Below are 27,225 nucleotides of genomic sequence, written 5' to 3' on the forward strand. Positions count from 1 at the left end.
ATACAGTAGTTTCTCAAAAAATATTTATTGAATCCAAAAATGAATAACTAAATGAAAACTGAAACACAAAAAAGGCAAAACACTCACCTATTTCACTAACTCTGAAATTGAACCCAATCTCTAGGAACAAGTGTTCATAGATACTTTGAACTTGAAGTTTCAAACTTGAGTGTCCTTATATTCAAGGACACTTGAGTTTACACACCCCCATTCCCACCCCAGTTTTTTTCACTGGGCTCAGGAAAAATCAGTGTTTATTATTCTGTGTTCCTTTCTCCCCCCCCCCCCCCCCACTGGTGAATCTTCTTTCTGGATGTTTGATGATAAAAATAACTCTTCCTCTTCTTCCAACTGCCCATGGAACCCAGTAAGTGCCTTCTACTCACCTTCACCCCATCCCAGACCCAGACATGTGACCCATGTTCATCCTCTAACAAGAGTTCCTCATATTTCCAGGGGCTATTTTGGGCCACATCTTTGGGCCAATCCTGTAGTGATACAGCTAGTTTACTGGTCTCTCCTCTGGAAGATGTCCTTTCTCCCCTACTTCATCCACTCCTCTTTTTGTCTTAAACTCTTCATTATTTATCAATATACAAATTATTAGGAGCTGAAAAGGAACTTAGAGATTATACAGGCAAAATTCCTCATGTTGCAGATGAAACATCTGAGTTTAATACCACATGCTCAAGAACCTTGGATGTCAAACTGAGAAGACTCCCATTCATACGATTATAGCCTAATCAAGGGGTTAGAATAGACACACATGAAAATGATACACAAATGAATGCAATATAAAGGTCCTGTAGTATATACAGATCTTATATTCCTTGGGAGAAGGGTATTGGTCCAACTCTCACTTACACTAAGGTTTTAATCCCCCAAATATTGGCTGTGTATATTTTCCCTTCAGAGTTCTAAAGGTACTCCTGAGGAGGAAATGGATATCTTCCTAATAATATTAGGAGCTTGAGCCCACATTTCAATATATCATTAGTAGTACTGATTAGTACCTCAATATCATTTAACTAATTAACAACAATTAACTTTTACAAAGGAATACTTACTAAAACATAGGAAGAACAGAAATACAAAACATTTTCCCCAATAGCTAGGGACTTAGTCCAGTAGTATATTGTTTTCTTATGACGTCACTAACTTCTATGTTTTTCATTCTAAATTTCAAAGACTTTATTCCTCAGATAAATTCTGTATCTTTTGTGCTAAGTTTTTAGTTGTTGTAAGACTTTCTTCCATAGCTCTCATTTCTTTTCCAATTATTTCCTTTAACACTCTCATTTGTAAAAAATAGTTTTGTGACCCTTAAAAAACAAACAAACAAGAAAAAACCCCATCTCGCCTCATTTATTCTAGGAATTTTAGTTGAACACGTGCCCAAGTTATGTTTAACCTTGAGCTATGCATGTAGATATTTTGGAACCATTCTTTTTTTTAGTTTGTGTCTTAAGTGTCTCTGTCACCAGAAAATCTCTTTGTGGTAAGACTCTATTTTTCTTTCTTTTTAAAATAATAGCTTTTATTTTTCAAAATACATGCAAAAATAGTTTTCAACATTTACTTATAAAACCTTGTGTTCCATATTTTTTTCCCTTCCTCCTCTCTTCCCTCCTCTCCTAGATAGTAAGTAATCTAATTTAGGTTAAACATGTACAATTCTTCTAAACATATTTCCATGCTATCATGCTGTACAAGAAAAATCAGATCAAAGAAAAAAACGAGAGAAAAAAAACCAAGCAAACAACAACAAAAGGTGAAAAATACTATGTTGTGATCCACATTCAGTCCCCACAGTCCTCGCTCTGGGTGCAAATGGCTCTTTTCATCACAAGACCATTGGAACTGGCCTGAATCACCTCACTGTTGAAAAGAGTTGATCATCACACAATCTTGTTGATGTTATGTACAACGTTCTTGGTCCTACTCCCTTCACTCAGCATCAGTTCATATAAGTCTCTCCAGGCCTTTTTGAAATCATCCTGTTAATTGTTTCTTATAAAACAATAATATTCTATTACACTCATATACCATAATTTATTTATCCATTCCCCAACTGATGGGCGTATGATTCTATTTTTCTTTGCTCATTCTAACTGAAATCTAGATTTAACTTCTGGATTTCAGATTTTGTGTTAGAGCCTTGGTATAGGGCAAAATCTTATTGTTTCCTTTGTGATCTGAGTTGTGCAACCTTCTAATCTGGGTTTGGGTCTGAGTAACACAATTGTGGTCTTGTCCTTTGTCAGAAATCCTAGTAGAAAGCTGCAGGATTCAGCTACTGTCCGCAATCCAAAAAAACAACTGCAGATTCAGTGTGATAGAATTGCAAGCTTTCATTGGTCTTCAGACTGATTTGGAGGTAGGATCTGAGATCCTGTTGTACTCCCAAGGTCAGAGACACACAGCTGCTATTTGCTTCTGTTCATGTTCCTTTTCTACTACAGAACCACAGCCTGCAACTTCTCCTTGTTCTGGATCCTAGGCCCAGGTTGTCCTTTCAGTCTGCACTGGATCTATGATCCATCTCTGGAGTATGAGGGACAGATTTTCCAGTTAATCTATACTTGTTCTTTAGACAATATCAGGCTTCTATGGAGCCAGCTCTTCCTGCCCTAGTGTATAGGGCCCTCATTCAGTCCCTGCACTAGAAGGCTCTGCACTATGCCCCACTAGTTAGGCTCCATCCCCAATATCTGAAGACATTTCTGTTTTCCTGTTCTAACTGAGGATGGAAAACTCAGTGATTTTTTTCCCTTTGGATTTGCCTGTCAGGATTCATTTTGGCACATTTTCTTGATTTTTGTGGAATAATTGTTAAGGAGAAGATGGGTTAGATTGCTTTCTCTTACTTTATCATCTTGTCTGGCTCCTGAAAATTTACTTTGCTTAATTCCTGCAAGCAAAATAATGTCAAGGACTATTGGCTATATATGGTTCATAAGTACACTGAGTAGGGTGAAAGCTTTGCACTGGCCCTACAGATCCTAGGCAACATAGAGGAAAATGTGTCCCCCAATTGTTGGAGGAAAATGTTTTCTATTTCCTTGAAGTCTGTGCATCTTAACTCTCTGACTAAGCTATAATCTTGTAAGAAGGGGTCTTCCTGGCTTTCTTCCTAGGAGGACATAAGTTTGGTGGAAAGAGCAGCTAGATGGGGCAGTGGATAGAACACCCCCCATGAAGTCAGGAGGATCTGAGTTCAAATCCGGCCTCAGACATTTGTCTAACACCCTCCTAGCTCTGTGACTCTGGGTAAGTCACTTAACTCCAACTGTCTCAAAAAAAACAAACTGATGGGGTTCTAGTGGCAGCCCGAGAGTTGTGGGAATCCCCTTTTGATGGGAGGCACAGGTCCTTTGTGAAAGCATTCGCGAACCAGAAATATTAAGTGGCAAAAATGGAAGTTTGCTGTTGGATGAGAAGTCACCTTTGCTAGGAGACTGACTTCCTTAGTGGCAGAGAAATAACAAAAGGTTTTTCGTGGAGAAGAGAATGTCTTCACAGCAGGCCGAAGTCCTGACAGGCAGCTACGTCACGGGAAGGAGCATAGTCCTGCTTTGGACATTCTGCAAAGAAATGAGTGAACAGAAACCCGCTTTATGAGCACATCTTGGCGGGGAGGTGGGGGTGGAGGTGGAGGCAGATTGAGCTGATTATCAGACCAAGATCTTTTTCGAGAATCTGGAATTTCCTGAAGAAGCGGCACCCCCAAAAGATCAATGGGGGGCTTCTGACCAAGATTTCCAAGTGAATAAGGATGTTTAACTTGTCCGGGGAAACTCTATGGAGTCTGGGAGGCCAGGAATCAAAGGGGACAGAATTTAAAGAGTTAATTTTATAGATTAAAAGTGAACACAGTTTCACACTCCCATCAAAACCATTCCCACCCCAGAAAAAACTTGGAATCTGAAGACTTGAGTTGGAACCCCAACTTTGTTCCTAGTTGTGTAATCTTGGGCAAGATATTTCACCCACGTGCCTCAGTCTTCCCTTCTGTGAAATGGATTGGATGTTTGCAAGTGAGCACCTACCTTCAAATCCCAGGGCGGACTATCTGGGAGACTTTAGACCAGCCCTTTGCCCACTCACGTTCCTCATCCTTAAGATGAAGAGATTGGACTAGAAGGCCTCTGGGTTCCCTATCATATGACTGCGAAGTCTGTTCTAGTTTTAAATCCTAGAAGGCTAGCTTTCCAAAGCTCCTCCACTACTTCCTGGTCCTCTTTTTGATCCTGGGCCTTTTGTGGGGGTGTCTGACCCGCAAGCAAGGCTGTTTGGCCACTAGGGGCGCTGCTGTCTGGGATTGGCCACCAGAGGGAGCTGTGCGCTTGGTTTGACCGCCAGGAGCACTGCGGTGCTAGATCCTGCCACTAGGGGGAGCCTCAGAGTCGGTTGCAAGACGCTGTGGAGCCAGAATTGGCCGCCAGGGGGCGGAGCGCAGCCAGGTCTGTTCGCCACCGGTGCTACGGGACGACGGTGGGGCCGGCAGGCCCTGTCGGGAGGTCCGGGGGGCCGGAGCTGCGGGGCCCGGTGTGGCCGCCAGGGGGTGCTGCCGGCTCCCGCTCGCCCGCCTCCCGGTAGGCGGGGCCCCGCTCTCCCAGCAGCCGCTACCGTCGCTGCCGCCGCCGCCGCCGCTGCCCCGTGTCCCCGGTGGAGCCGCCGCCGCTGCCGCCGGGAGCTCGATGCGGACGGAGCCTGGGCCGGGCCATGGGGATCCTGAGCATCACGGACCAGGTGAGTCACCGTGCTGGCCGCCGCCCGCCGGGCTCTACCGCCACGCGAGCTCGGGGATGTGCGGCCTAGGCCTAGTCCGCGCCCCGGCCTCCCGCGGCCCCGGCCCCCCGCTCCCCGGCCCCCCGGGCCGGGTCGAGCCGGCCTCCCCGCGGCCCGCCCCGCCCCGCGCCGCCCCGCATCGCGCACACCCAGCCCGCCCGCAGGGCCGGCCGGCCCCGCCTCCGCGGCCCGCTGCCCTTGCGGCGGTGACAGGGCGCCAGCCGGGCCCCTCGAGGCGCCCTCCCGGCCAGCTCCTTGACCCACCCGCTCGCTGCTCTCTCTCCGCAGCCGCCCCTGGTCCAAGCCATCTTTAGCCGGGATGTGGAGGAAGTGCGCTCCCTCCTCTCGCAGAAGGAGAACATCAACGTGCTGGTGAGCTGGGGGCAGCCGGCCCCCACCCCCGCCCCCGCCCCGGGGGGAGGTGCCCAGAAGTGGGGGGCGGGGGGCCCGGCCCCGCCCCGCCCGGGGCCCCGCCCGGCCTGGGAGACCCCGGGTGATGGCCGGATGCCCCTACTGGCGTGGTCCCCCCTTCTGGCGGGGTGAGACAGCATTCCCTTTCCTCCCTAAGCACTCCTTGGAACAGAGGCCCCAACATGTAGGAAGGTGCAGGGCAAAGGCAGGTGATGGAGGGCCCGGCCAGATCGGAGGCGGGTGGTCAGGTCTGACCCAGCTATGGCCCTTTCCGTTTCTAGGACCAAGAGAGAAGAACCCCTCTGCATGCTGCTGCATATGTAGGAGATGTCCCCATCCTCCAGTTGCTACTGCTGTCAGGTAAGCAGAGCAGTGGAGCCTGTGGGCTTCTCCCAGTGTTAGGTGCTGGACCACCAGTGCTGTTCCAACTATGGGGTTTCAGGCCTCCTCCCCTTCCCACCCCAGTCCCACCCCAGCCCACCCGACGGGCATTTTTGACTTCTCCCCAGGTGCTAATGTCAATGCTAAGGACACTCTGTGGCTGACTCCCCTACATCGTGCTGCTGCCTCTAGGAATGAGGTAGGGTCAGCTGGCTGCTTGTTCCTTGCACTCTTCTTCCCAGAAGAAATAGCTAATGAGGTGGATGGTGGAGGCTCATTCCTGTCATCCTCCTTCTCTAGTCTCATCTCCTGTGCCATCTGGGGAGGAAAGTCAGATCTTGGCTCCTCCCTCCTGACCTCTGGGCAAGACTGTTTATGGGGGGGGCTGAGCTCTGCCAGCTGATTTGACGTCAGGGGCAGCTCAGCACTCTCCTGGCAGGCTGCAGGGGGCTCCAATGCCAGGCCTAAATGACTCATCCCTCCCTGAGGGGCCACCCGAGAGCTTGGTCCCCTTTTGGGTCCCTTCCAGGGCTACCCTGGCACTCCCCCGGCTTGAGCCATCATCCAGAGGTCAGGGCACTGTGCTCAGGATAGTTGCTGAGGCTGATGTGTTGAGTGGTAGGGACCTGGCTCCATTTTCACTGAGGAATGGAAGTGGAGGTCGTCTGTTTTCTTAGGTTGATATTGGTGTTAATTTTAGTGCTTGTGGAAGGGTTGAAGGTGGGTGTGTACATGAAAGTGGGAGGCTTTATTTCTCCTGGAATTCCCATGGGGGTTGGGAGGATCTAGGAGTCTTTAGGATGGCTAAATTTGCTGGGGGAAGGGATGTGAGGGGTACAAAGACTACCATGTTCGGAAGAGTGAGTTAGTTGTGCTTCAAGAAGGGGCTGGGGGATTTAGGATCTGGAAAGATGAGGAAGGAGGTTCCACTGAGATGGCTGTCAATATGAAGATGGTTTTCTTGGGGGAATTGGGGGTAAGAGTGTGTGGATGAAGGGGTTCTGTGTTTACTGGATAGATGTAATTGTTTTCATTTCTGGAGTTAAGGTGCCTAATTTTCCCCCTCCCCTCCTATTCTTTGTTCTTTCTGTCTGGACAAATTCCACCAACAGAAAGTACTGGGGCTGCTCCTAGCACATTCCGCAGATGTGAATGCTCGGGACAAGCTATGGCAGACACCATTGCATGTAGCTGCTGCCAACCGGGCCACCAAATGTGCTGAAGCCTTGGCCCCGCTGCTGAGCAGCCTCAATGTGGCCGATCGAAGCGGGCGCAGTGCCTTGCACCATGCCGTGCACAGTGGGCACCTGGAGGTATGGATTCCACCCACTCACTGCCTGATTATAATATGCTTGGGTTGTTCAGACACCATGGTTGTGGGGCATGGTTTTCCATGCCCATCCCTTGGTCCTTTCTCTTTTCTAGTCTCTGCTTTCCCCTTTAGTCCCTGTCCATGGTCCTTTCAGCTGTATCATCAGTCCTCTCTTCAGTTTGCTGAGAAAGTAGAAAACCTTTAGTATAAAATTGCTGGGGACAGTGAAGGCTGGAAAGGGACTTATGCCAAGCTCTGAACGAAAATGTTCCCTGTTCTCAAACAGATGGTGAACCTGCTTCTGAACAAGGGGGCCAGTCTGAATGTCTGTGACAAAAAGGAGCGGCAGCCACTACATTGGGCAGCCTTTTTAGGTGAGGAAGATTCTAGATGGAAAGAAGGTGTTTGGCCTACATAGGCATAATTTAGAGGTTGAGAGTTCTGGAGAAGTGGACCTGGAACAGAGTTTATTCTCTATTCCCCTTTGCCCCACAACGTCTCTAATTTTCTCCTTGTTTCCCTCCCCTCTTAGGGCATTTGGAGGTTCTGAAGCTGTTGGTGGCTCGGGGTGCAGATCCTAGTTGCAAGGACCGGAAGGGCTATGGGCTGCTCCACACAGCTGCTGCCAATGGCCAGATTGATGTGGTCAAGCACCTGCTGCGGCTAGGGGCTGAGGTCAGGGGGCTTGGGGTACTAAGGTCAGGGACTTAAGAACTGGAGAAGAGGTTGTATGGAGAAATAAAGTCAGCATAAGGAAGCTTGGGTTTGGTGAATCTATGAGCAGCAGGGATTTTGGGGAGGGCAGTATTGACAGCCATACATGGGAGTTGGGGTACCTAAGCAGGCAGAAACTGGAGCACTGGGATTCTGGGTTTTCTTGGCCAGGTATACCATCCTCCCTATTTTGGCATTCCCCACTATTCCAGATTGATGAACCCAATGCCTATGGGAACACAGCTTTGCACATCGCTTGCTACCTGGGCCAAGATGCTGTGGCCAATGAGCTGGTGAACGCAGGCGCTAACGTCAACCAGCCCAATGACAAGGGATTTACTCCATTACATGTGGCTGCAGTCTCCACTAATGGTGCACTCTGCTTGGAACTATTGGTCAATAATGGGGCAGATGTCAATTTCCAGGTGACTGGGAAGGAGGAGGCACCAGAGGGAAGGGAACTGAATTATGGGACGGATTCGGTTTTGCAGAGACAAAGTTGGAAGATCTTGATCAGACAAACCTGGAAAATTCCCTGGAAAATTATTAAAATCCTGGGAAGAATTTCTAGAGTTTAAAGCCATAGTTACTCTCTGTCCTCCAGAAGTTTGTGCAATACTCTGCTGGTCTCCAGAGAAATGTCTACTTATTCTTTATAGTGATCTCACTAAGCCAGGAGCTCAGGGCATAAATGTCTGCAAATTTATTTGACTTTTATGAACCCAAAGATTGATCCTCTGTAGGGAAATCTGTGTTAATTCTTCTCTGCTTTATACTAAGGGATCTTGTTTTCTACAGAGTAAGGAGGGAAAGAGTCCCCTGCATATGGCTGCCATCCATGGGCGTTTCACTCGATCTCAGATCCTCATTCAGAATGGTAAGGACCCCAGAGATTATGAGCTGTTCTCCTTATAGGAATGCTAATTTTTATCCTCTGTGGGCTTTCCAAAGATTCTGTTATGTTAGTCACTCTTGCCTGTCTTCTTTCTTTAAAATGAATTTTATTGACAACTTTTGTTTTTACACTGCTTAAATTTTCTTCTGTATCTTTCTCCTTCCTCTTCCTAGAGAATCATCCCAGATAATAAAGAATATTGCCTATCTTTTTTGCTAATTTTATCTTTTATTTTATGATCAGGCCCTTTCTGTTACCTGATTTTTTATAGGTTTGCTCTCCATAGCTTGTTATTAATCTTAGTTCTAACATCTGTTCTGTGTCTGAGTTAGTATGTATGTAACTTTCTTAGGTAGTGAGATTGACTGTGCTGACAAATATGGGAATACGCCGTTGCACGTGGCTGCCCGCTATGGACATGAGCTGCTCATCAGCACCCTTATGACCAATGGTGCTGATACTGCCCGGTGAGCTTCCTCCCTCACCCCCAGATCTCAGAGGCTAACTCTGCCATCTTCTCAGCTCTTTGCCAGGTGTATGGTGCTGAGACAAATGAGTCTTCTTCCTAACCCACAGACTAACTGATATCTTCTCCTTTTTCTAGGCGAGGTATCCATGACATGTTCCCCCTGCACTTAGCTGTTCTCTTTGGATTCTCAGACTGTTGCCGTAAGCTTCTCTCCTCAGGTACATCTTATTTGGATTTTTAGCTAGGAATTGATGGCCAATAGTATCATCCTTTCTCTGATTATGCCCAGATGCCTGAACTATATATTCTTCCCCTTCCAGGTCAGCTGTACAGCATTGTGTCTTCTCTCAGCAATGAACATGTTCTCTCTGCTGGTTTTGATATCAACACACCTGATAACCTTGGCCGAACCTGTCTCCATGCTGCTGCTTCTGGAGGGTGAGTTCCTTTTTCCTTGTACTCCATGGAAGAGACTTGGACTGGGTCCTAGAAGTTGTTATTTTCTCTTGCCCAATCCTATTTATTTGCTTCCAGTGATGGAATCTGCAGGGAGGAAGTGCTTGCTGTTTTTTCCCCATTCTTGGTCCTTCCTTGGGTGCCTGCTTTTTCTAGAGAGTTCCCAGTTTGAGTACCTTAACCCTTACTTATCCCTCCCCCTCTTCACAGGAATGTTGAATGTCTTAATTTGCTGTTGAGCAGTGGAGCTGACTTGAGAAGGAGAGACAAGTTTGGAAGGTGTGTGGGAAGGGCTAGGCGGGCTCTAGGGAGTGTGGGCCGCAGAACGTGAGGACGGCTTCTGACTCGACTCTTAGCAGAGTTGAGGTCTTTGTTAGACTTTTGCCTCCCCCTCATCATCTTGCCATGCTCCACCAGGACCCCATTGCACTATGCAGCCGCCAATGGCAGCTACCAGTGTGCTGTGACGCTGGTGACTGCTGGAGCGGGCATCAATGAGGCTGACTGTAAAGGCTGCTCCCCTCTGCACTATGCTGCCGCTTCCGACACCTACCGGAGGTGAGTCTCCCTGTCTTATCTTCCTCTGTACCCTGAGTCCCAGCTCCTGCGCCCCACCCTCTCTCCAGACCTCACCTGAATCTGCCCTTATGCCTAGAGCGGAACCACATGCGGCCGCCAGCCACGACCCTGAAGAGGACGAGCCACTGAAGGCATCCCGGAGGAAGGAGGCCTTCTTGTGAGTAGCTCCAAGAACCCTCAAGTCCCCGCCTCACCTCTGTCCCTTGCGTGCTGTCTTCTCCTGGACTTTCCCTAGTCTCTTTCTCTACCAATACTCCATATACATTGAGCAGGGCTCCAGGATCCTCAAAGAGGGTGAGGCAAGGGGCTCATGTTCTAATGAAGATTGAGGAAGTGTGAGGGGTCTACTACACTTGTGAAATATTCCACAGCCTAGAGGCACTTTTAAACAGTTGTTTTTTTGGTTTTTTTTTTTGACCTTTTGAGGCATATGAAGGAGTATGGTCATTGTCTCCATTTTACAGATGAGCAAACTTGAGGCTCAGAGATGTGAAGTGATGGGCCCAGCTTTATATGGTCCGACTCTAGTTGGAACTCTAGCTGTGGGACACATGAGATTAAGGAAGGAGACCAGGGAAGGCTGGTTTTATGGACAAGCTGGCATTTAAGCTGGCTTTGAGATAGGGGGAGGCATTCCAAGTGTGGGGAGCTACCTGAGGGAAAGGAGGGAGGATGGCAGTGAGCATAGCAGGTGAGAACCTGCTCCTGTGTCCTGGGGATAATAGAAAATATTTGCTGGCATTCTACCCATCAGCCCTTATCTCTAGCTTGTGCTCTAGGTTCTCCTGGAATCCTCTCATATGCTCTCTTCCCCTCAGCTGTCTGGAGTTTTTACTGGATAACGGTGCAGACCCCTCCCTGCGGGACAGGCAGGGTTACACAGCCGTGCACTATGCAGCCGCTTATGGCAACAGACAGAACCTTGAGCTGGTAGGTGGGGGGCAGTACTGGAAAAAGTCAAGGAACTAAGGGGATCTGACATGGTCCAGGGAGCTTAAATTAAGAAAAGGTGGGGTTCAGGGTGAGGTGGAAGACCCTGGGGGCATCCCTCATGCAGCTCCCCATCCTCACAGTCACTGCATCCTTTTCAGCTCCTAGAAATGTCTTTTAACTGCCTGGAAGATGTGGAGAACACCATTCCAGTCAGCCCTTTGCACTTAGCTGTGAGTCCTTTCTATGCTCTCCTTCTCTTCTTCCCTACCCAAGAGTGTACTCATAGGAGCCTAACCTTGGGTGCCAGCACAGATTGGGAGCTGGCACCTCTGAGCTCTCTTCCTAGCTTAGATTCCTTTTTTTTTTTTTGCTTTGGGGGAGTGGCCTTGAGGGTGGCAGTTTGGGTAGGCACAAATGTGGGAAAGAAAAGTAACCAAAAATGTTAAGCCTGTGGTATCTAGTGATTTGGGAGAAATTTTATCAGGGCTTCTCGTTAGGGATAAGTGATTGGTCACATACATTACTGAGAAGCTCCGTTTTGGTTCCCATGCTCTCCCAGGCCTATAATGGTCACTGTGAAGCACTGAAGACACTGGCAGAGACGCTGGTGAACCTGGACGTGAGGGACCACAAAGGCCGGACTGCACTGTTCCTGGCCACAGAACGGGGCTCCACTGAGTGTGTGGAGGTGCTCACGGCCCACGGAGCCTCTGCCCTGGTCAAGGAGCGAAAGCGGAAGTGGACACCCCTCCATGCTGCCGGTAAGGATCTCTCAGAAATTCACTCAGCCATTCTGTACAAAAGAGGAGTCAGATAGGTCAGGTCAAATGAAAATAGAATTGGAAAATGTTGAACAAAATAACAAAACTACAATAGAACATTGGTAATATCAATATGTGGTTTTCTAAGTCACCTTGCAGCCTACAGGCATCCTTCTAATATAGTTTAATGGACCTCTTTTCTGTTTGACAGCACCGCTGGATTCACTGGCCTTAGACTCAAATAGAAGCCTGCTGCTACGATTTAGAAAAATCACAAATTAGCATTATCTAATTGAATGTATTTTTATTTCTTTTTGTTAAACAATGCCCAGTTACATTTTAATCTGGTTCTAGCAAATGGAGAGTTTTTCAGGTTAGCGTTTAAATGATTCTGTTACACTTTAGCAAGTACCTTTTTATGCAGGTCCAGAATGGGTAGGGGCAATCTGGAGAATACTCAAAACAATCTTTGTCAAATTCTGTGTCCATTTTCTTTGGTGTTATTCTGAGTCCTGTTTTAAAAGGATGTTAAGTTCCAGTGCTGGATCATCATTCTACATCTTCCCCAGAAGAACCCCTAAAGAGAACCCATGTACCTTAACACTACCCCTCTTATGACCTGATTCTGCCTTACTCTGATACTTCTCTCCCATCATCTCTTTTTCTGGTTTCTTTTTCTCCCTTGGTCTGGTCTCCATTCCTCATTTTTTGTCACCACTTACCTCTGACATGCCTCCTTTCCCTCCAGCTGCTTCTGGTCACACAGACTCCTTGCATCTGCTGATTGACAGTGGAGAGCGAGCTGATATCACTGATGTCATGGATGCCCATGGACAGTGAGTATAGGAGCTGAGGGTCCAGATGTTTGTGGCAGACTTTTTCTCCTCTTAACCTGACACTTTTCCCCATTTACTCCCCTGCCTTCAGGACCCCACTAATGTTAGCCATCATGAATGGCCATGTAGATTGTGTGCATCTCCTTCTGGAAAAAGGATCAACAGCTGATGCAGCTGATCGCCGGGGTCGAACTGCCTTGCACCGTGGGGTGAGTGATAGATCTTCCTAGGCAGCGCCACTTTAACAGGTAGAAGATTTAATTGCATGAGGCTGAACAGTGTTGTAAGTCAATCCAGCAAGTCCCTGAATGACATGTCCCATGAATGGCATGGACAGTGAGCCCTCTCATCTTATAGGTAGTTTATTAAAACCTCCATTCTGTTTTCCTGAAAATCTGCTGGGAGGCCATATAGTGTAAGAGAAGAAACATTGATCTTAGAATCAGGAGATTTGGGATTCAAATCCAGTCTCCAACACTTTGTCATCATGGGCAAGTCATTTAATTTCACTGAGTTTTCTCTCTCAAATGGATTTATTAACTTTGGCAGAATTTATCTCACAGGGCTATTTAGAATTTATCTTAAACCTTGACAGTATATACGTGTGTGTGTGTGTGTGTGTGTGTGTGTGTGTGTGTGTGTGTATACGTATATATACACACATACACATATGATCTATATGTTCATGGACATAGCTCACATACATCCATACATCCTCATCACCCACTTTTCCTACAAATACTTTTGATCTGGCCTATAGATCAGCCCACTCATGGACTTTAAAGGCTTCGTTCCCTATATTTTCTGCCTCCTTAGCTGCTTCTTCTTGGAGCCTTTCTTCTTCTTGTGTTATATTTTACAACTCCCATGTCAGAGCCTTGGGATAAATCCTTTTTGTGCTGTTTGATTTACATTGATAGAGTGATGGGTGATGAAGAAAAGGAGTATTTTATTCCAGTGTTCAATGGTCAGGGTCAGGCTCTTAAGTCTTTGGGGTGAGAAATAGGTTAACTCCCCATGTTGCTGGCTTATAGGCGGTGACTGGCTGTGAAGACTGCTTGGCTGCCCTTCTGGACCATGACGCCTTTGTACTATGCCGAGATTTTAAGGGCAGGACACCTATCCATCTGGCCTCAGCCTGTGGCCACACAGCTGTCTTGAGGACCTTGTTGCAGGCTGCCCTTTCCACAGATCCCTTGGATGCAGTAGTGGACTACAGTGGCTACTCTCCCATGCACTGGGCCTCCTACACTGGTCAGGGGCCTAGGGATGGGTGGGCACTGGGGATTAGGGGATGGGACTAAGGCTGAATATGCTTCATGCTTTGAGAGAGCTAAACTGGGACCTGGGAGTCTGATGGGACTGATTCGGGAGATTGCTGGATTACAGACTGAATGGAGGGAGCTTTGTTCTTACTTTTTCTCTCTCTTTCTTTTCTCTTCCCCATCATTCAGGACATGAAGATTGTCTGGAGTTGTTACTTGAACACAGCCCGTTCTCATACTTGGAAGGAAACCCTTTCACTCCTTTGCACTGTGCAGTGTGAGTGACCTCCCTCCTATCCCTTCCCCAGAGGGCAATGACTCAGCTCCCAGAGTCAGATGGCCAATTTCTCTTTCTCCTCAGTAAGACTCCTTTTTCTCTTTCCTCAGAATTAACAACCAGGACAGCACCACAGAGATGCTCCTGGGAGCACTAGGTGCCAAGATTGTGAATAGCCGAGATGCCAAAGGACGGTGAGTGATCAAATTCTGGGGAGTGAGAGTGTAGGCCCCTCTATTAACTCTGCCCCGTCTCCACTAGCCTGTCTCCCCTAGGCTGAGTAGCCTCCCCTGCTTTTTCTACTCCCTCCCCCACCTGCAGGACCCCCCTTCATGCTGCTGCCTTCGCAGACAATGTCTCTGGGCTCCAGATGCTGCTGAGGCACCAAGCTGAGGTGGACGCCACTGACCAGGCTGGCAGAACGGCTCTCATGACAGCAGCTGAGAATGGGCAAACCGCTGCTGTCGGTGCGTGTGGCCTAGGGGGTGGTGGGTGGGCGGGAGAAGCCCAGCTGACATTTTTAGCTGGGCTGGGCTAGCCTCCAGCTGAGAGCAAGAGTTGGGAGGGTCAAGGACAGCAAACTGTGGTCACAATTAAGAGTATCTCAATACAAATGGCAGACAGGTGGGTTTGGTGGGAAGGCCGATGCCTATTAAGTTTGGAAGCGTAGGGTTGCCTCTGTGGCCTTCAGTTGTATGGTTTGTAATGATGTCTCTCTTTCTCCTGGCAGAGTTTCTGTTATATCAAGCAAAAGCAGACCTTACTGTGCTGGATGGGAATAAGAACACTGCCCTGCACTTGGCATGCAGCAAGGTAGGGGGCAGCATCCCTGGTAGGAGTTGCAGTGCCTGTGGGGACAGCAGCAGGTTGTCAGCACAAGGAGAGCGCTGGGAAAGGCTGTTGGGTAGCTAGGACAAGGAAACTGGAAACAACTTCAGGGTGTGTTTTGAGGGGTATGGAGAGGCCCTCTGGAACTAGTCAGACTCAGGAATACCTGTGGTTTCCCCATGCCCCCAGCTTGTTCTCCCTTTAGAAGCCATCCTTTTATGCCCTCCTTCCCCCCCCCCCCTTTTTCTCAGGGCCACGAGAAATGTGCCCTGTTAATCCTGGCGGAAACTCAAGACCTTGGCCTTATCAACGCCACCAACAGTGCACTGCAGATGTGAGTGTTCCCACCAGAGGGGTTGATGTGGGGTGGCAGATGGGAAAAATGGGGTGCTTCCAGGGTCCGTGTTATTACTGCAAATGCCTTGCCAGGACAACTACGTGTCCCACTAACTCATTCTTCTTCTTTTTCCCCCTCCAAGGCCACTCCACATCGCTGCCCGAAATGGCCTGGCTTCTGTGGTGCAGGCGCTGCTCAGTCGTGGGGCCACAGTGCTGGCTGTAGATGAAGAAGGTGGGGTGGGGCCCAGAGCCCCGCCTGGGTTGGGGTTAGGGACATTGTATAGTAAACAACTTCCTGACCTGGGGTGTGGAAGCTTCTCCTAGGGGAGCTGTTCAGGGTAGGGGGCCTGGGCTCCCCCATCACTCATGTTCTGGGGTTCCTGAAATGGGGCCATGTGACAGGGGTTTCCTTTTGGGATGAAACAAAGAAGAGCCATCAGAATCCCCAGGAAGGCGCACTTTCTGCTCCCTTCTTTCTTTGCTCTCTTATCTCCAGACACACAAACGTATACACTTTGTTGAATAAGGATGTATCTACTTGCACACTTAACCTTCTAGGTTGACTGCCCAGGCTCCCTTCCACAGACTTGTGGGGAGCCCGGCTAATGGGGGAGGAGATTTAAGGACCTGTACCTCAGTTTCCCCTGATCTGCCCTGCAGGTCACACTCCAGCCCTGGCCTGTGCGCCCAACAAAGATGTGGCGGACTGTCTGGCCTTGATCCTCTCCACCATGAAGCCTTTCCCACCCAAGGACGCCGTCAGCCCCTTCAGCTTCAGCCTGCTCAAGAACTGTGGCATCGCTGCTGCCAAGACAGTGGGTGGCTGTGGTGCCCTACCCCATGGGGCCTCCTGCCCCTACAGCCAGGAACGGCATGGCGCCATCGGGTTAGACGGCTGCTACTCAGAGTAGATCCTCCGCTGGTCTCCCCACACCGGTGACCTGATATCTTATTCTATTTATTTAGAAAATGTCTATAAATATAGGGCACTTTAAAGGAGAACACGACTTGGGTGATGGGGGGGCTGGGAGTGGGGAAAAGTTAAGGGAGAAGGAGGGAAAGAGTTGGAGATAAACTGCTCACCCCTCTGCCACCCAAACTGAGCAGGGTATTAGTGGGCTACCAGGGAGTTTCCGGATGCTCTTGGTGCCCCCAGGGCAGGCCCTTCTGCCACGTAATCTGAAAAAATTTACTAAATGCCTGGCTCCTTTATCTCTGCCCACCCTTACCCCTTTTCTTACCCCCTTCCATCTCCCCCATCCTGCTTTCAGCTCCACCTCTCTCTTCCTCCCTCCCACGCCCTCCTTTATTGTCCTCTCTCCAGTTTTCCTGCCTCAGGAGCCAGGCAGTTACCTGTTCCCCATCCTGATCACTGCCCTTCCTGCTCGGCTAGCCTCTCTACCCCCGAAGCAGTGAGAAGCCTTAATTTCTGGTACTGTGTGAGCACTCTGGAGGTGTCCCCCTACTCCCTATTGGGGCAGCTGGGTGGTGGAGGGAAGACTTTTAGCACTGAGGCCTGGAGCTTCTTCCTCTCCCCTCCAATCTACCCTGTCACCCCCACCCCCTCCAATTCAAATGCAAAACACTTGAAGCAACAACTACTGTACCTGGGACTCTAAAACCTGCTCCCTTCTTTCCCCACTTCCTCATATGCAAATCAAGGGCTGGCTCTGCCCCTTCTCCCCCAGCTTGGCCCTTCTTGGTCCCCCCTCCCCCCCACCATGCACTTTAACCTTGCTTCTTCATTTTAACTCCTTTTGAGGGAGAGCAGTGTCTAAGGCTCCTTCCTCTTCTTCAGCTCTTCACTTTTAAGCTTGTCATGAATTTTTAAGTAAGCATTTACCCTTTAGTGGAAGAAACAAATGAATTTCCTATCCATTTCAAAGTCACAGCCCTCTTGTATTCTCTGTGTATGTTTCAAGCATGCGCTTGTATGTGTGTGTGGAAGGAGGGCCATCCCTATCCATAGTTTCTCTGGGCCTCCCTCTTTGCCTCAACCATCCCCTTCTGTCCAAGAACACCCCCATCCCCAATCACTGCTGATCTGAAGCCAAAGATGGTGGGAGGGGCAGGGATAAATTAGAGACCATCTACACCTGAGACTCAGAGCCCTCCTCCAGAGCTGGGGCTCTGGGTTTAGGAGTGGGAGGGTAGACCCTGCCTCCCAGTGACAGGGGTGTGGGAGAGGGCCAGGGCCCCACCCTAAGCACCAAACTAGGGAAGGTGAGGGGGGCACATTTTATCTAAATGTAGCATTGAATTTGGCCCTGGTCCCCTTAAATGCCCTAACCATCCATCTCCCAGCTAAGCCTCCCAGAATATTTCCCTGACCCGCTCCATCCAGCGTTCCCTTCCTCACATGCAATACCTCAGCCAGGAGCCAAGACACATAACTTGAACAGAGGCCATACCCTGTCCCTTCCCTCAGTATCCCGAAGTCGCCATCAGTATTGTTTCCTAAAAACTGGACTGGCCTCGTTTACATAGTGCTTTTGTCCCCTCCCCCACAGAGAAACACAAGGGCCCACCCCACTCCCCAACTTTGCTTGCATTCTTCACAATTTTACTTCCTTTTCTGTATTGGACTTAGCTTCTGCCATCTCTGCCTAGAATGATGTTGGGGCATTAGGGGACATCCCAGGGCCCCCTTCCTCTCCAACACCCCCAGCTTTTCATTTATTCAATCTCTGTAGCTTGTCTGAGACTTCATCTCTGCCATTCCTCTCTTTTTGTTACCCATTATCTCTATGTTCCCCCGACTTTTTTCACCCATCCTTCCCCTTCCCCCAATCACTGTTCTAAAACCATTTCAAAGCTTCTAAATGACCATTATTGGTGAGAAGGATTGTGCAGCTTTTAGTTTTCGATCCTGTTAAAGCCAAAGGGCCTTGTGCTGCCCCTTTCCCCCATTTCCTTCCCACACTCCCTCCTTCCCTAAATGACAATCAATGTGACCTCTCTCTAAGGGCTGCAGCCCCTCCCCTCCAAAAAAAATCCCTGCTGGCTTTTTAAAGTGCACTCACCCCTCTGATGATTTTCTTCTCAGCCTTCTCACTCTCCCTTCCCATTCTCATTCTGATGCAGGGAGTTAGGTAGAGGGGACAACACAGGTTCTCCAGAGGAGCCCATCTGTGTGCAGTCGTGTTCTCCTTTATTGATGCTCAACAACATCAGTAAGAATCTGAGTGTTTGCAAAGCGCCCCATTATTTTGCTAAAAGAGATTTCTGGTGGCTGCCCAGCCTTTGCCCCTTCTGCACAGTGTCAGCATTGCTGGGGAAATAGGGGGAAACCCTTTGCCCCTCCTCATGTCATTGGTGAGGGGGCCTGGAGGATGAGCAGTCTCCTCTCCTTATGCCAAAGGAAATTCCCTGCCCCACCCTGGGCTCCCAAGCCCCTGTTGTTTTTGAAGCATCTTGTCCCATACTCATGGCCACTGCATATTTATTTTAATTTTCAGGGTTTTTTTAAAGCCTTTTTTGACTTAAACGGGTGTGGAGAAATTAAACAAAAGCAGAATGGCCCCCAGTCCTTCTCCAGGAAGGGGAGGGAGTAGACCTCTCTTTCTCCTTCCTTCCCTAGGCTCTCCTCTCTCCCTTCCCTTTTCTCCCCCCCCCCCAAAAAAAAAAAAAGCTCTAAAGCACTTGCTTCAAGTAATAAGCACTTTTGTGGAAAAGGCCTCTCTAAAGAGGTCCTGGAGAGCAGCCCCATGGTCCCAGCAAAGAGCGTTATGGAGGAGACAGACAAATGAAATTGATAGGAGAATGGAAAGACAGCTAATGAGAGCCAGTTTTTAGTTTCTTATTTTGGGGGCTTTTCTGATTTGAGGGACATTGGGCAGTTGGAGGGAGATGGTCCCTCTCCCCCCAAAAAGAAAGGCACAAATCGTGGGTCCTGGTATAACAGATAGACCAGGGTCACTGCCACTTGTCCAGCTGAGACTGATGGGGCTACCTCCCCCACCCTACAACCCCCGAGCCATAGGACTGCTGAAAACCACTGAATGTACAGCCCAGGTTGGGGTGGGGAGCAGCCCACAGGGGAGGGGCTTCTATTCTTCTTGTTTGGTGCTGTGGGGGGTGGGGGAGATAACATTGAGGGACCCCCACCCCCAATAAGACTTGTGTTTCTTGGGGTGGAAGAATGGAGGAGGGCCTACCTTCCTTCATCTCACCCCAAGACCCTTTCCCTCTCTTCACCCCCTCCGTTTAGACTGTAAGTCCAGCTCACCTTTGCCTTCAATATGTAACCAAAGGAAAACTCAATACTGTTTCCACCAATGTCCACCAATGTTGCCCCACTGGACCACCCATATGTTCCCTTGGCCTTGAAGGGGAAATGAGGATATGAGGGCCATGGGAAATGCTCTGCAGAGCTCCCAGCATCTCGTCTAGAGTCCTTAACGTGATCCTGAGAGCTGGGCTCCAGAGCAGGGAGGGTGGTCAGTTGGAGGGGGGAGAGTGTATCCCTGAATATTATGCACACAAGTGTTTCTTTGGTAACAACAGCTCCAGCAGACCTCATGTTCCAGTAAGGAAGTCCTTCCCTCCTTTCCCCTCCTTGGCCATCCCCAACCCCAATCCCCATTGTGTGTTAATCCTCTCTCCCCTTCCCTGATTCCAGCAAAGGAAAATAGCCTTACAGACAATAGCCCAGAAGCTCCCCCTTTGGGGGAAACTATAATTTGGGGATCTCCCCACTCCTATATTTTCAGAATGTGGGGGATGGGGAGAAGAACAAAGCAGCCCCTTCCTCTGCCTGGTAAAAGTGGTTCCAGCCCTCTCCGTCCAAGGGTTCCTTAGCATGGTCAGGTTGGCACTCCACTGGTGAGTAAGGGTAAAGGCAACAAATACTTGAGGTCTAAGCCCAAAGGTTTGAGAGGAGGGTCTGGCTTGTCTCCCCCAAACCCTTTCCCAGAGAAGTGACCAAATGCCAGGTTTGGAGAGGGCAGGGGCTGGGAGGGGTGGTAGTGGGGGTGCTGCTTTTTTAACTACTTGAAGGTACTAACTCCAAGGCTGCTGTTGCCCATTTGTGTGAAGTGATAGAAACTGTAACTAGCACTTGGGAGGGCATGTAAGAGTGAGGGTGGATTCTTCCCAGTCCCATTCTCCCCACCCCACCCCCCACCCCTCACTCCCCCTGGGCCTGAGCACTGGACTGCCCATTCTGAGCCTCCCTTCCCTCAGGAACCAAGAAGCTTGTCTTGACTCCTGGGGAACCGGCTCTCCCCTCATTCTGGGCACCATCTCCAATTGCACTAAAGTAGCTTTTGTGCCAGTCTTGCCCCCACTCCAGGGTGGGGTCTCTGCTTCCAAACCCTGCTCCTCATCCTTAATCTCCTTATTCCCTTGTCACACCTGGATATCTCAGCATTGTGTATGTGTCCAGGGCAAAGGGAGGGGGGAATCTGGCAGGAGAGGGGTCAGTTAATGAAGATAGGAAAAGAATGGAGAACAAAATCCTCCCTTAAGCCATGGGAGCCCAGGAGTGAGGGTCTTTCCCCTCAATGCTATGTGTCTTGCAGATGTGCCAAATTGGGGTGGGGGTGGGGATGAAGTGGGGCTGCTCTGCTAGTAGCCCCTTCCCCCAAGGTGGCTCTCTCAAAGCAATACAGTTCCCCCTTCCTGGGAGCCAAGCAAGACAGGGGAGAGGGAAGAGTGGGGGCCTAAGGATTCCTCATGTACAATTGCGTATATGGGGGCACGTGAGAGTGTTCTTTGTATGGTGCCCATTGTGGGTGTCTTGTGTGTCTGCTCCTCTCCCCTCATGACCTGCATGACCTGTGATGCTGCAAACACCACCATCCTGTGTGCAGGTGTGTTGGGGGCGGAGGGGATGTACCATGTCCCTAACTCCCCCCATCCCCACCCCGTGACCCATGTACTCGGTTGTAGGAAGTAAAGAGAACTGAGCACAATTCACTGGATTCATTGAATCTTTCTCTAAGCAATTGTCACACCTGCCTCTCCTCCCTGCCCCAAACCCACCCCGTGGTGCTAGTGTTGGAATCGGGGAGGGGTCTGAGGGAGAGGGTGTAGAATTACTGGGCAACAGTTAACAGGTATGGGATCTGCCTGGGATGCGTGCACCCAGTGTGGAGGGCAGCATGGGGAGAGAGGGAGCTGGGAGGGTGTCACACGCAGCTCCCCTAGCCCTGGGGTAAAGCACAATGATGCCCTGAAATGGATGTACCCATGCCCCCATCAAACCTGGGCTGGGGCTGAAGGGACGGGTAGAAGAAGAACCCCTCCTTTCCCTCCCCAGGGCCTGCTCAGAGATGCAGGCCAGACCTTGGTTTTCTACCCTCTTGGTGTGAGAACAGCTGTTAAGTCATCATGGCTTTGGGATGGGTTCTGTTTATTAAAGTCCTATTGCTCCTATTGGCCCTGTGTCCGGCCTCTGTTCCTGGGATGGAGGGGGGGGTGGGGAAGGGAGAGAAACCATGACCCCTGCTTTCTGTGGTTCCACTTTAGCCATCTAAAGGCAGGGGGAGCAGCTGCTCCTCAAACAGGGCAATAGTCAGCATCAGACACCCCCCCAGCAGCAGTCCTAGCCCTTGCAGCAGGATGTGAGATGTAGGCAGAGGGTCTGCAGGGTGAAGCAAGGTGGGCAGCTGAAGGAAAAAAATGGCAGTGAGATTTGTGGCTTTAGGCATCAGAAAAGGGCTAGAGGTGATGGTGACCCAGTAGAGCTTTTCACTTTGTTCATCTATCTACCCAAGGGGGAGAGAGTGGGAGTGGAGAATCAGGACCACCCAATCACCCACCATCAATTTATACCACCCCCTTTTTAATCTGTGCCAATCCTGTTCCCTCCCCCTTACCATATCCACAAGTGACACATAAAGGAAGACCCCAGCAGTGATCCCGAAAACCCAGGGAGTAAATGGAGCAGGGCCCTGGCTGAGACCCACTCCCAGGGCTGCACCAGCCAGCCCCAGGGCCCCTGATACCAGGCTCAAGAGCAAAAGCCTTTTGTAGGGTAGCCCAGCCTGGAGCAGCATAGCAAAATCACCTGTTGGCAAGAGGGAGGTCGAGTTCAGCCCCAAGCTCAACTCAATATCTCCCTACCACTACCACCCAAGACAGGCCTTTTATCTTATCCATCAATACCCTCCAACCCCCAATCCACAACTGGTGTGGGTGTTCTTGGAGGAGTCTCCATTATTGCCTTGTTTCTGTTATTTCCCTACCCAATTCATGGGGAAGTTCATGGCACAAGACAGCCAAGGTAGTGCTGATACCACTAGAAAAACCATCAGAGAAAGCAACTCCTGAAAGGAAGACAAAATGGGATGGTGAATCAGTTATTAACACCCAAGAGGCTCTGCCTTGTCAAGGTTGCAACTCTGTACTACTCTACCCAAAAGTTCACCCAGCCTCACGAGTTGTATTATTTCCTCCCGGTACTCCTGTTCCCCTATTCCCTCACCAGTGCCCAGGGCATCCAGTCCCAGCCCTCAAGTCACCCCACCCCCTTTCCAGTGGCCCCCTCTTTCACCAATGGCAAGCCCATCTGTGAAGTTGTGGAGTCCATCTCCCAGCAGGACCATCCATGTGATTTGAGTATTCCCACTGCTTGGGTGTCCATGGCTATGTCCGTGGCGCTCTTGTATCAGAGAGAGTGGGGCTGTGGAAAGTTGGCCACTCGGCTCCTGTGGCCCTTCAGTCACTGTATCTATAGAGACAAAAGCAAAGGGTTTGGATGCTACTCCTGAATTTGGGGAAACTCGACGGCTGTTTGTTCTTTTCCCCTAAAATCTTGGTCCGACTTGGACTTACCTGGACCTTCCCTCAAGGGCTGAAGAGTTGTTCCTCTACCATTTTCTAGGTCCTGACTTCCAGGACCTCTTCTTGTTTGCTTACAGCATCTCTAAAACAAGTGAGCCCAAGACTTAAGAGGGTAGAGCCAGAGGACTAAGGGGCAAAATCTGGTTCCATTATTGACATGGGCCATCCTCTTTTGGTTTCTGGTCTCCCTCAGAAAGGAAAAAGAGGATGGATGTCTGGACATTGACAGGAGGTGAAGTGAAAGGAACTGGCACCTAAGTCTCTCACAAAGTGACAGATTTTATTGAATAATGGCAACTTGTAATGGGAGGAAGATATTACCCTTTATTTCTCCCCACCCATCATCTCTGCCTATTTTGTGAACAGTTGAATGAGTTCTGAGCAGAAGGGAAGTTACTCACCAATCGTAGCCCACCATGCCGAAAAATCCCAAGTAAATTCTCCAAGACAAAGAGGAGGAAGAGACCTCCTAGCACAGCCAGCCCGGGGCCTAGGTCCCCACCGTGACGCCCTCCCTGAGCCTGAGACACCAAAGTTGAAAGATGAATCGGAGGCCCAAAGAAGAGAAAGAAAGCCTCGTCCAACCCCTCAGAGAAAGGTTCTTCCCCAACCCATGTTTCTCTCTAAAAATACCCCTGGATGTAAATGGGGCATGGAGAAAAGGGGGTACACCAAGGGAACAAGGAAGGGAGATGCTCAAAAGCAGTTGGAATAAAACCAGAGAAACCCAGGGGACAGAGGTGGGGCTTTATGTCACGTACGTGTGGCAGCAGGTGCAGCAGAGCATCTCCACATAGTGTGCCCACAGCCAGTGCCCCCAAGAAGCCCAACAGAGGATGCAGCAGCCAGGACCCCAGGAATCGTAACAGTAGTATGGAAAAGGGAGCCAGCGCGCTGAGCACCAGGACAGCCAGAGCACTATGAGCTAGGGCTGGGATGTGGGATGACAGTCAAAGGTCAGGGTGGGGCCAAGAAAGTCTCAAAGTAGAGACAATTGGGAATAAAAAGGGGGGAGGAGTAAGGGATTTCAGTTTGATCTCTGCTCAAGCACAGCACCCAACTCTCCACGGAGAATGAGATATCCAAGTTTAATGGGGACATAACCACACCACACCCCCAGTGAAATGTCTATCCATCCAGGTTGCTGACCTGACAGTAAGTCCCCTTGAGGTGCAGGAGCTGGGCTCTGGATACAAACTCTGCTGTCAATCTGGTAGAGCAGGGCTGGACACAGCAGGGCAAACTGGCGGGGGGTCAGGGGAGCAGCTGGGCTTAAACCAAAGTTGACAAGAAGCTGGGAGCCATTTAGACACTGGGGAATTTGGAGGTCAGAGGTCAGGGGATCCTTGGGGTTGGCAGTGACCGAGGATCTTAAAGCTCTGCCTCTAAGAGCACCCCCCTCACGGTTTCAACTCTTGGATCAAGGGGCTCTTGAAGCCCCTAAGTAGTATATGCCATGTCTGTTCCTCTTTCAGTGGAGGACCAACACAAATGGACATGTTGGGAATTGGGAGGAAAAGGAAGATTAGATGCATTTGGAGGTGAGGGAATACTGGCTAAAGTTTGGTCTATATATGCTAACAATGGAAATTTTATACAAATAATCCCCATTTCTGTCAGTGCAGATACTTTCTGTGAGTAGATGATTCTATTATCTCACCCATTCTGAAATTTGAGAGTACTCAAGTGACAAGGGTCCTTAAAGTCCATTTAGACTATAGTAATCTCTAGTGGCAGGAAACACTCTCTGTCAATTCAGCCCAATAATTGGAAAAATCATTTTTATAATTTTTTTTACTGTCTCCCTATATTTACTGTCCATTTGTCTTATTCTGCTCTCTGAACAATTTACCATGAGACATCCCTTTGGATACGTGGTGACAGCTGATTATGCCTTCCTCCCAATCTGCAGCCTAAAAACCATCTTCATATTGGGCACCTCACCCTTGCCTGAACATTCTCTACTTTGTTATCTCCTTCAAGTGCAGTGACTAAACTTAGACATAAATTCTCCAAGACTGTTGTTAACCAAAAGGTCATAATCCTAATGAGCATCCTATTATTGCAGATAACATAATATTTCTATGTTCTGGACATCATCCTTCTGTTAATGCAGAGCAAGATGACTTTATTAGCCATCTTACAATTGTACAATTGGTTCATATTAAACCTGTGGTTAATGAAAGCCCCCTAATTTTTCCCTCCTCAGGGTTCCTCTACTCACATCCTCATTAAGATGGTCAGACAGTGAATGGTCCACTAGCAGTAGCCTGTGAAAGAGGCCAAGGCCAGGGGCTGGTGGCCCCTGGGGCAAGTGGGAGGCCCCTGGCTTCTCTGGATCCCTCCATTCTGAAGGTTCCAGGGGCAGTCCTGTCCAGACATCCACACTTATCCCAGGGTCCAGTGGTCTGAAAAATATGGCAATGAGGAAAGGATCAGCTGTGGGCTCAGAAAACCTTCCAGAAATTGTAGAAAATCACTTCTTAACAGGAAGTCAAGAGAGCATGAGATTAGAGTGGGGAATGTAGGGGTGGGATCGGGGCTATAGCTGCTAGTCTAGATATTAAAGACTATAGCAGTGGGGAAGATCTGGGAATTCACAAATAGAAAACAAGGTGAGATTGGATGGGGAGAGAGTGGGTACTTAGTATCAGTGCAGGGGGAATTAAGGAACCGCTCAAAATGGAAAGCTAGGAGAATGGTCAGAAGGACTGAAATGGGGACTGGAAATTATTTGGGGACTGAGAACTGGGGAGAACAGTACTGAGAGAAGAGAGACTTGAAGACCAGAGGGCCTCAGCACACATCAGAAGCTAGGTGATTTGGTGCTCTGGGGACTTAGTACCTGTGTGTGAAATTGTCCCCAGGGGAGGGCCCAGCCCTACCCCCTGTGGGGCCCGAGTGTCCCAGTCGAAGTCCCTGAACCCGACCCAGGCCTAGGCTATGAAGGAGCCTGGCAAGGCCACTGACACTCAGAGTTCCATTCTCTCCATATAAGCCAAACAGTTGTGCCAGGTAATGTCCCTGCTCCTGCTCAGCAGGACCCAGGGGAGCTGGAGGACCTGTAGAAGGGTCCAAAGCCCCCACCCACCCCAGAGCCACCCAAGCACACAGTCCAGCCAACAGGAGCCCCATGGTAGAGCAGGATGTTGGAAAGGTAGCCCCACAGCCGAGGTTTCAGGTGTTGGACTTCTATTCCCCCTGGGGCATCCTGGGGCCTAGCCACACCTGAGAGAACAAGGTAGAGGGGAGTTGAGAGAAAACTTCCCCCCCACATCCAAAGCTATTTAGAAGGGCTCTGCCCCTCTTGCAACACTCTCATTTGTTCTTTATTTTACTCGTGGCCCCCACAACCGAATTTTCCATTCTAGCCTACCTTTAGTCCAGCCTACCCCCCTTTCCCTCTTTTCCAGGATCTCTTTATAGTACAGCACCCCCACCCCCCACCTGTCCAGGATGTCTGGACCTCTCCTTTCCAGACCCTTATTTGCCCAGCTATCCTCTTCAGAGGGGATCCTACCTCCCATTCTCCATCCCTTTTGCCCTTTGCCCTGCTCAGGCCTCCCTAACCCCACCTTCCCGGAGCCTCACCCACATTGGCAGTGTAAGAACCTTCCACGCAGGTCTGTCTGGTTCTCTTGGGGAGCTCTGCGTTTGGGACTCCTGCGAGGGGAAGCCTAGCCTCAGCCTCCCGTCTCCAGAGTGGAGTGTGAGACACGTAGAACTGACACCCTAACACACCTGTCTGGGGGCGGAGTGAGGGTAGGAGGGCTCATATCTGGAGTTAATGGTTCACTTGACTCTGTGCTAGGGTCGAAGGGCACTGGACAGGGAAGGGTTACCCTCTGCCCCTTTTGGGGAGCCATATGGCTAAGGCAGGTCAGTTTAGGGAGTGCAGGTCTCAGATTTTGAATCTACTGCCCCACCTCTAATCCCTGCTTTGCCACCTCTCATACTCACCCACTGCTCCCCACTTTGCAGTTTTTGCTCCAAACATACAGTAGCCACTCCACCCAAACACCCCACTCCCAAGGTGGAGAGAATATTAACTCATTCATCTCTGTCACCCTGCTTCCAGGAATTAGTTTGGACCAGGACCCAAATATCTTAGGCCAAGGGTAATCAGGCTTAATAACCCCAGAAATCCCAACCTGCCAAGAAGACCACAGTTCTTTATTATTCTCCACCCA

At 49.6% G+C, this 27,225-nt stretch overlaps 2 protein-coding genes and 1 long non-coding RNA gene across 4 annotated transcripts; 1 reads left to right on the plus strand and 2 right to left on the minus strand.

Annotated features, from left to right (window-relative positions):
* Nucleotides 1-288: 288 nt before the first annotated feature.
* Nucleotides 289-5,141, minus strand: LOC127539095 (uncharacterized). Its single transcript, XR_007947827.1, has 2 exons — nucleotides 5,056-5,141; nucleotides 289-3,584 (listed from the first exon to the last, which is right to left on the minus strand). It is a non-coding gene; the product is annotated as an uncharacterized LOC127539095 (long non-coding RNA).
* ANKRD52 (ankyrin repeat domain 52) lies at nucleotides 4,605-21,625 on the plus strand. The gene is made up of 28 exons (XM_051963101.1): nucleotides 4,605-4,752; nucleotides 5,080-5,163; nucleotides 5,484-5,562; nucleotides 5,712-5,782; nucleotides 6,696-6,896; nucleotides 7,182-7,269; nucleotides 7,428-7,570; nucleotides 7,822-8,034; nucleotides 8,408-8,486; nucleotides 8,857-8,971; nucleotides 9,109-9,191; nucleotides 9,294-9,411; nucleotides 9,640-9,708; nucleotides 9,847-9,987; nucleotides 10,085-10,165; nucleotides 10,827-10,938; nucleotides 11,100-11,171; nucleotides 11,501-11,702; nucleotides 12,451-12,538; nucleotides 12,630-12,747; nucleotides 13,573-13,792; nucleotides 13,993-14,080; nucleotides 14,191-14,274; nucleotides 14,402-14,547; nucleotides 14,811-14,893; nucleotides 15,160-15,242; nucleotides 15,388-15,479; nucleotides 15,908-21,625. Exons 1-28 carry the CDS (start codon nucleotides 4,726-4,728, stop codon nucleotides 16,156-16,158), a joined length of 3,231 nt encoding a protein of 1,076 aa, XP_051819061.1. The 5' UTR covers nucleotides 4,605-4,725; the 3' UTR covers nucleotides 16,159-21,625.
* Nucleotides 21,582-26,741, minus strand: SLC39A5 (solute carrier family 39 member 5). Of its 2 annotated transcripts, none has more exons than XM_051963102.1 (11): nucleotides 26,631-26,741; nucleotides 25,881-26,263; nucleotides 25,260-25,443; nucleotides 24,185-24,347; nucleotides 23,797-23,966; nucleotides 23,437-23,556; nucleotides 23,027-23,117; nucleotides 22,746-22,922; nucleotides 22,438-22,518; nucleotides 22,069-22,259; nucleotides 21,582-21,858 (listed from the first exon to the last, which is right to left on the minus strand). In XM_051963102.1, exons 2-11 carry the CDS (start codon nucleotides 26,168-26,170, stop codon nucleotides 21,715-21,717), a joined length of 1,611 nt encoding a protein of 536 aa, XP_051819062.1. In that variant the 5' UTR covers nucleotides 26,171-26,263; nucleotides 26,631-26,741; the 3' UTR covers nucleotides 21,582-21,714. The 2 variants fall into 2 exon arrangements, with proteins under 2 accessions (XP_051819062.1, XP_051819063.1); XM_051963103.1 differs by having other exon boundaries at nucleotides 26,627-26,735.
* Nucleotides 26,742-27,225: the final 484 nt, after the last annotated feature.

This window comes from Antechinus flavipes, chromosome 5, assembly GCF_016432865.1.
Source record: "Antechinus flavipes isolate AdamAnt ecotype Samford, QLD, Australia chromosome 5, AdamAnt_v2, whole genome shotgun sequence".
NCBI lineage: Eukaryota > Metazoa > Chordata > Mammalia > Dasyuromorphia > Dasyuridae > Antechinus > Antechinus flavipes.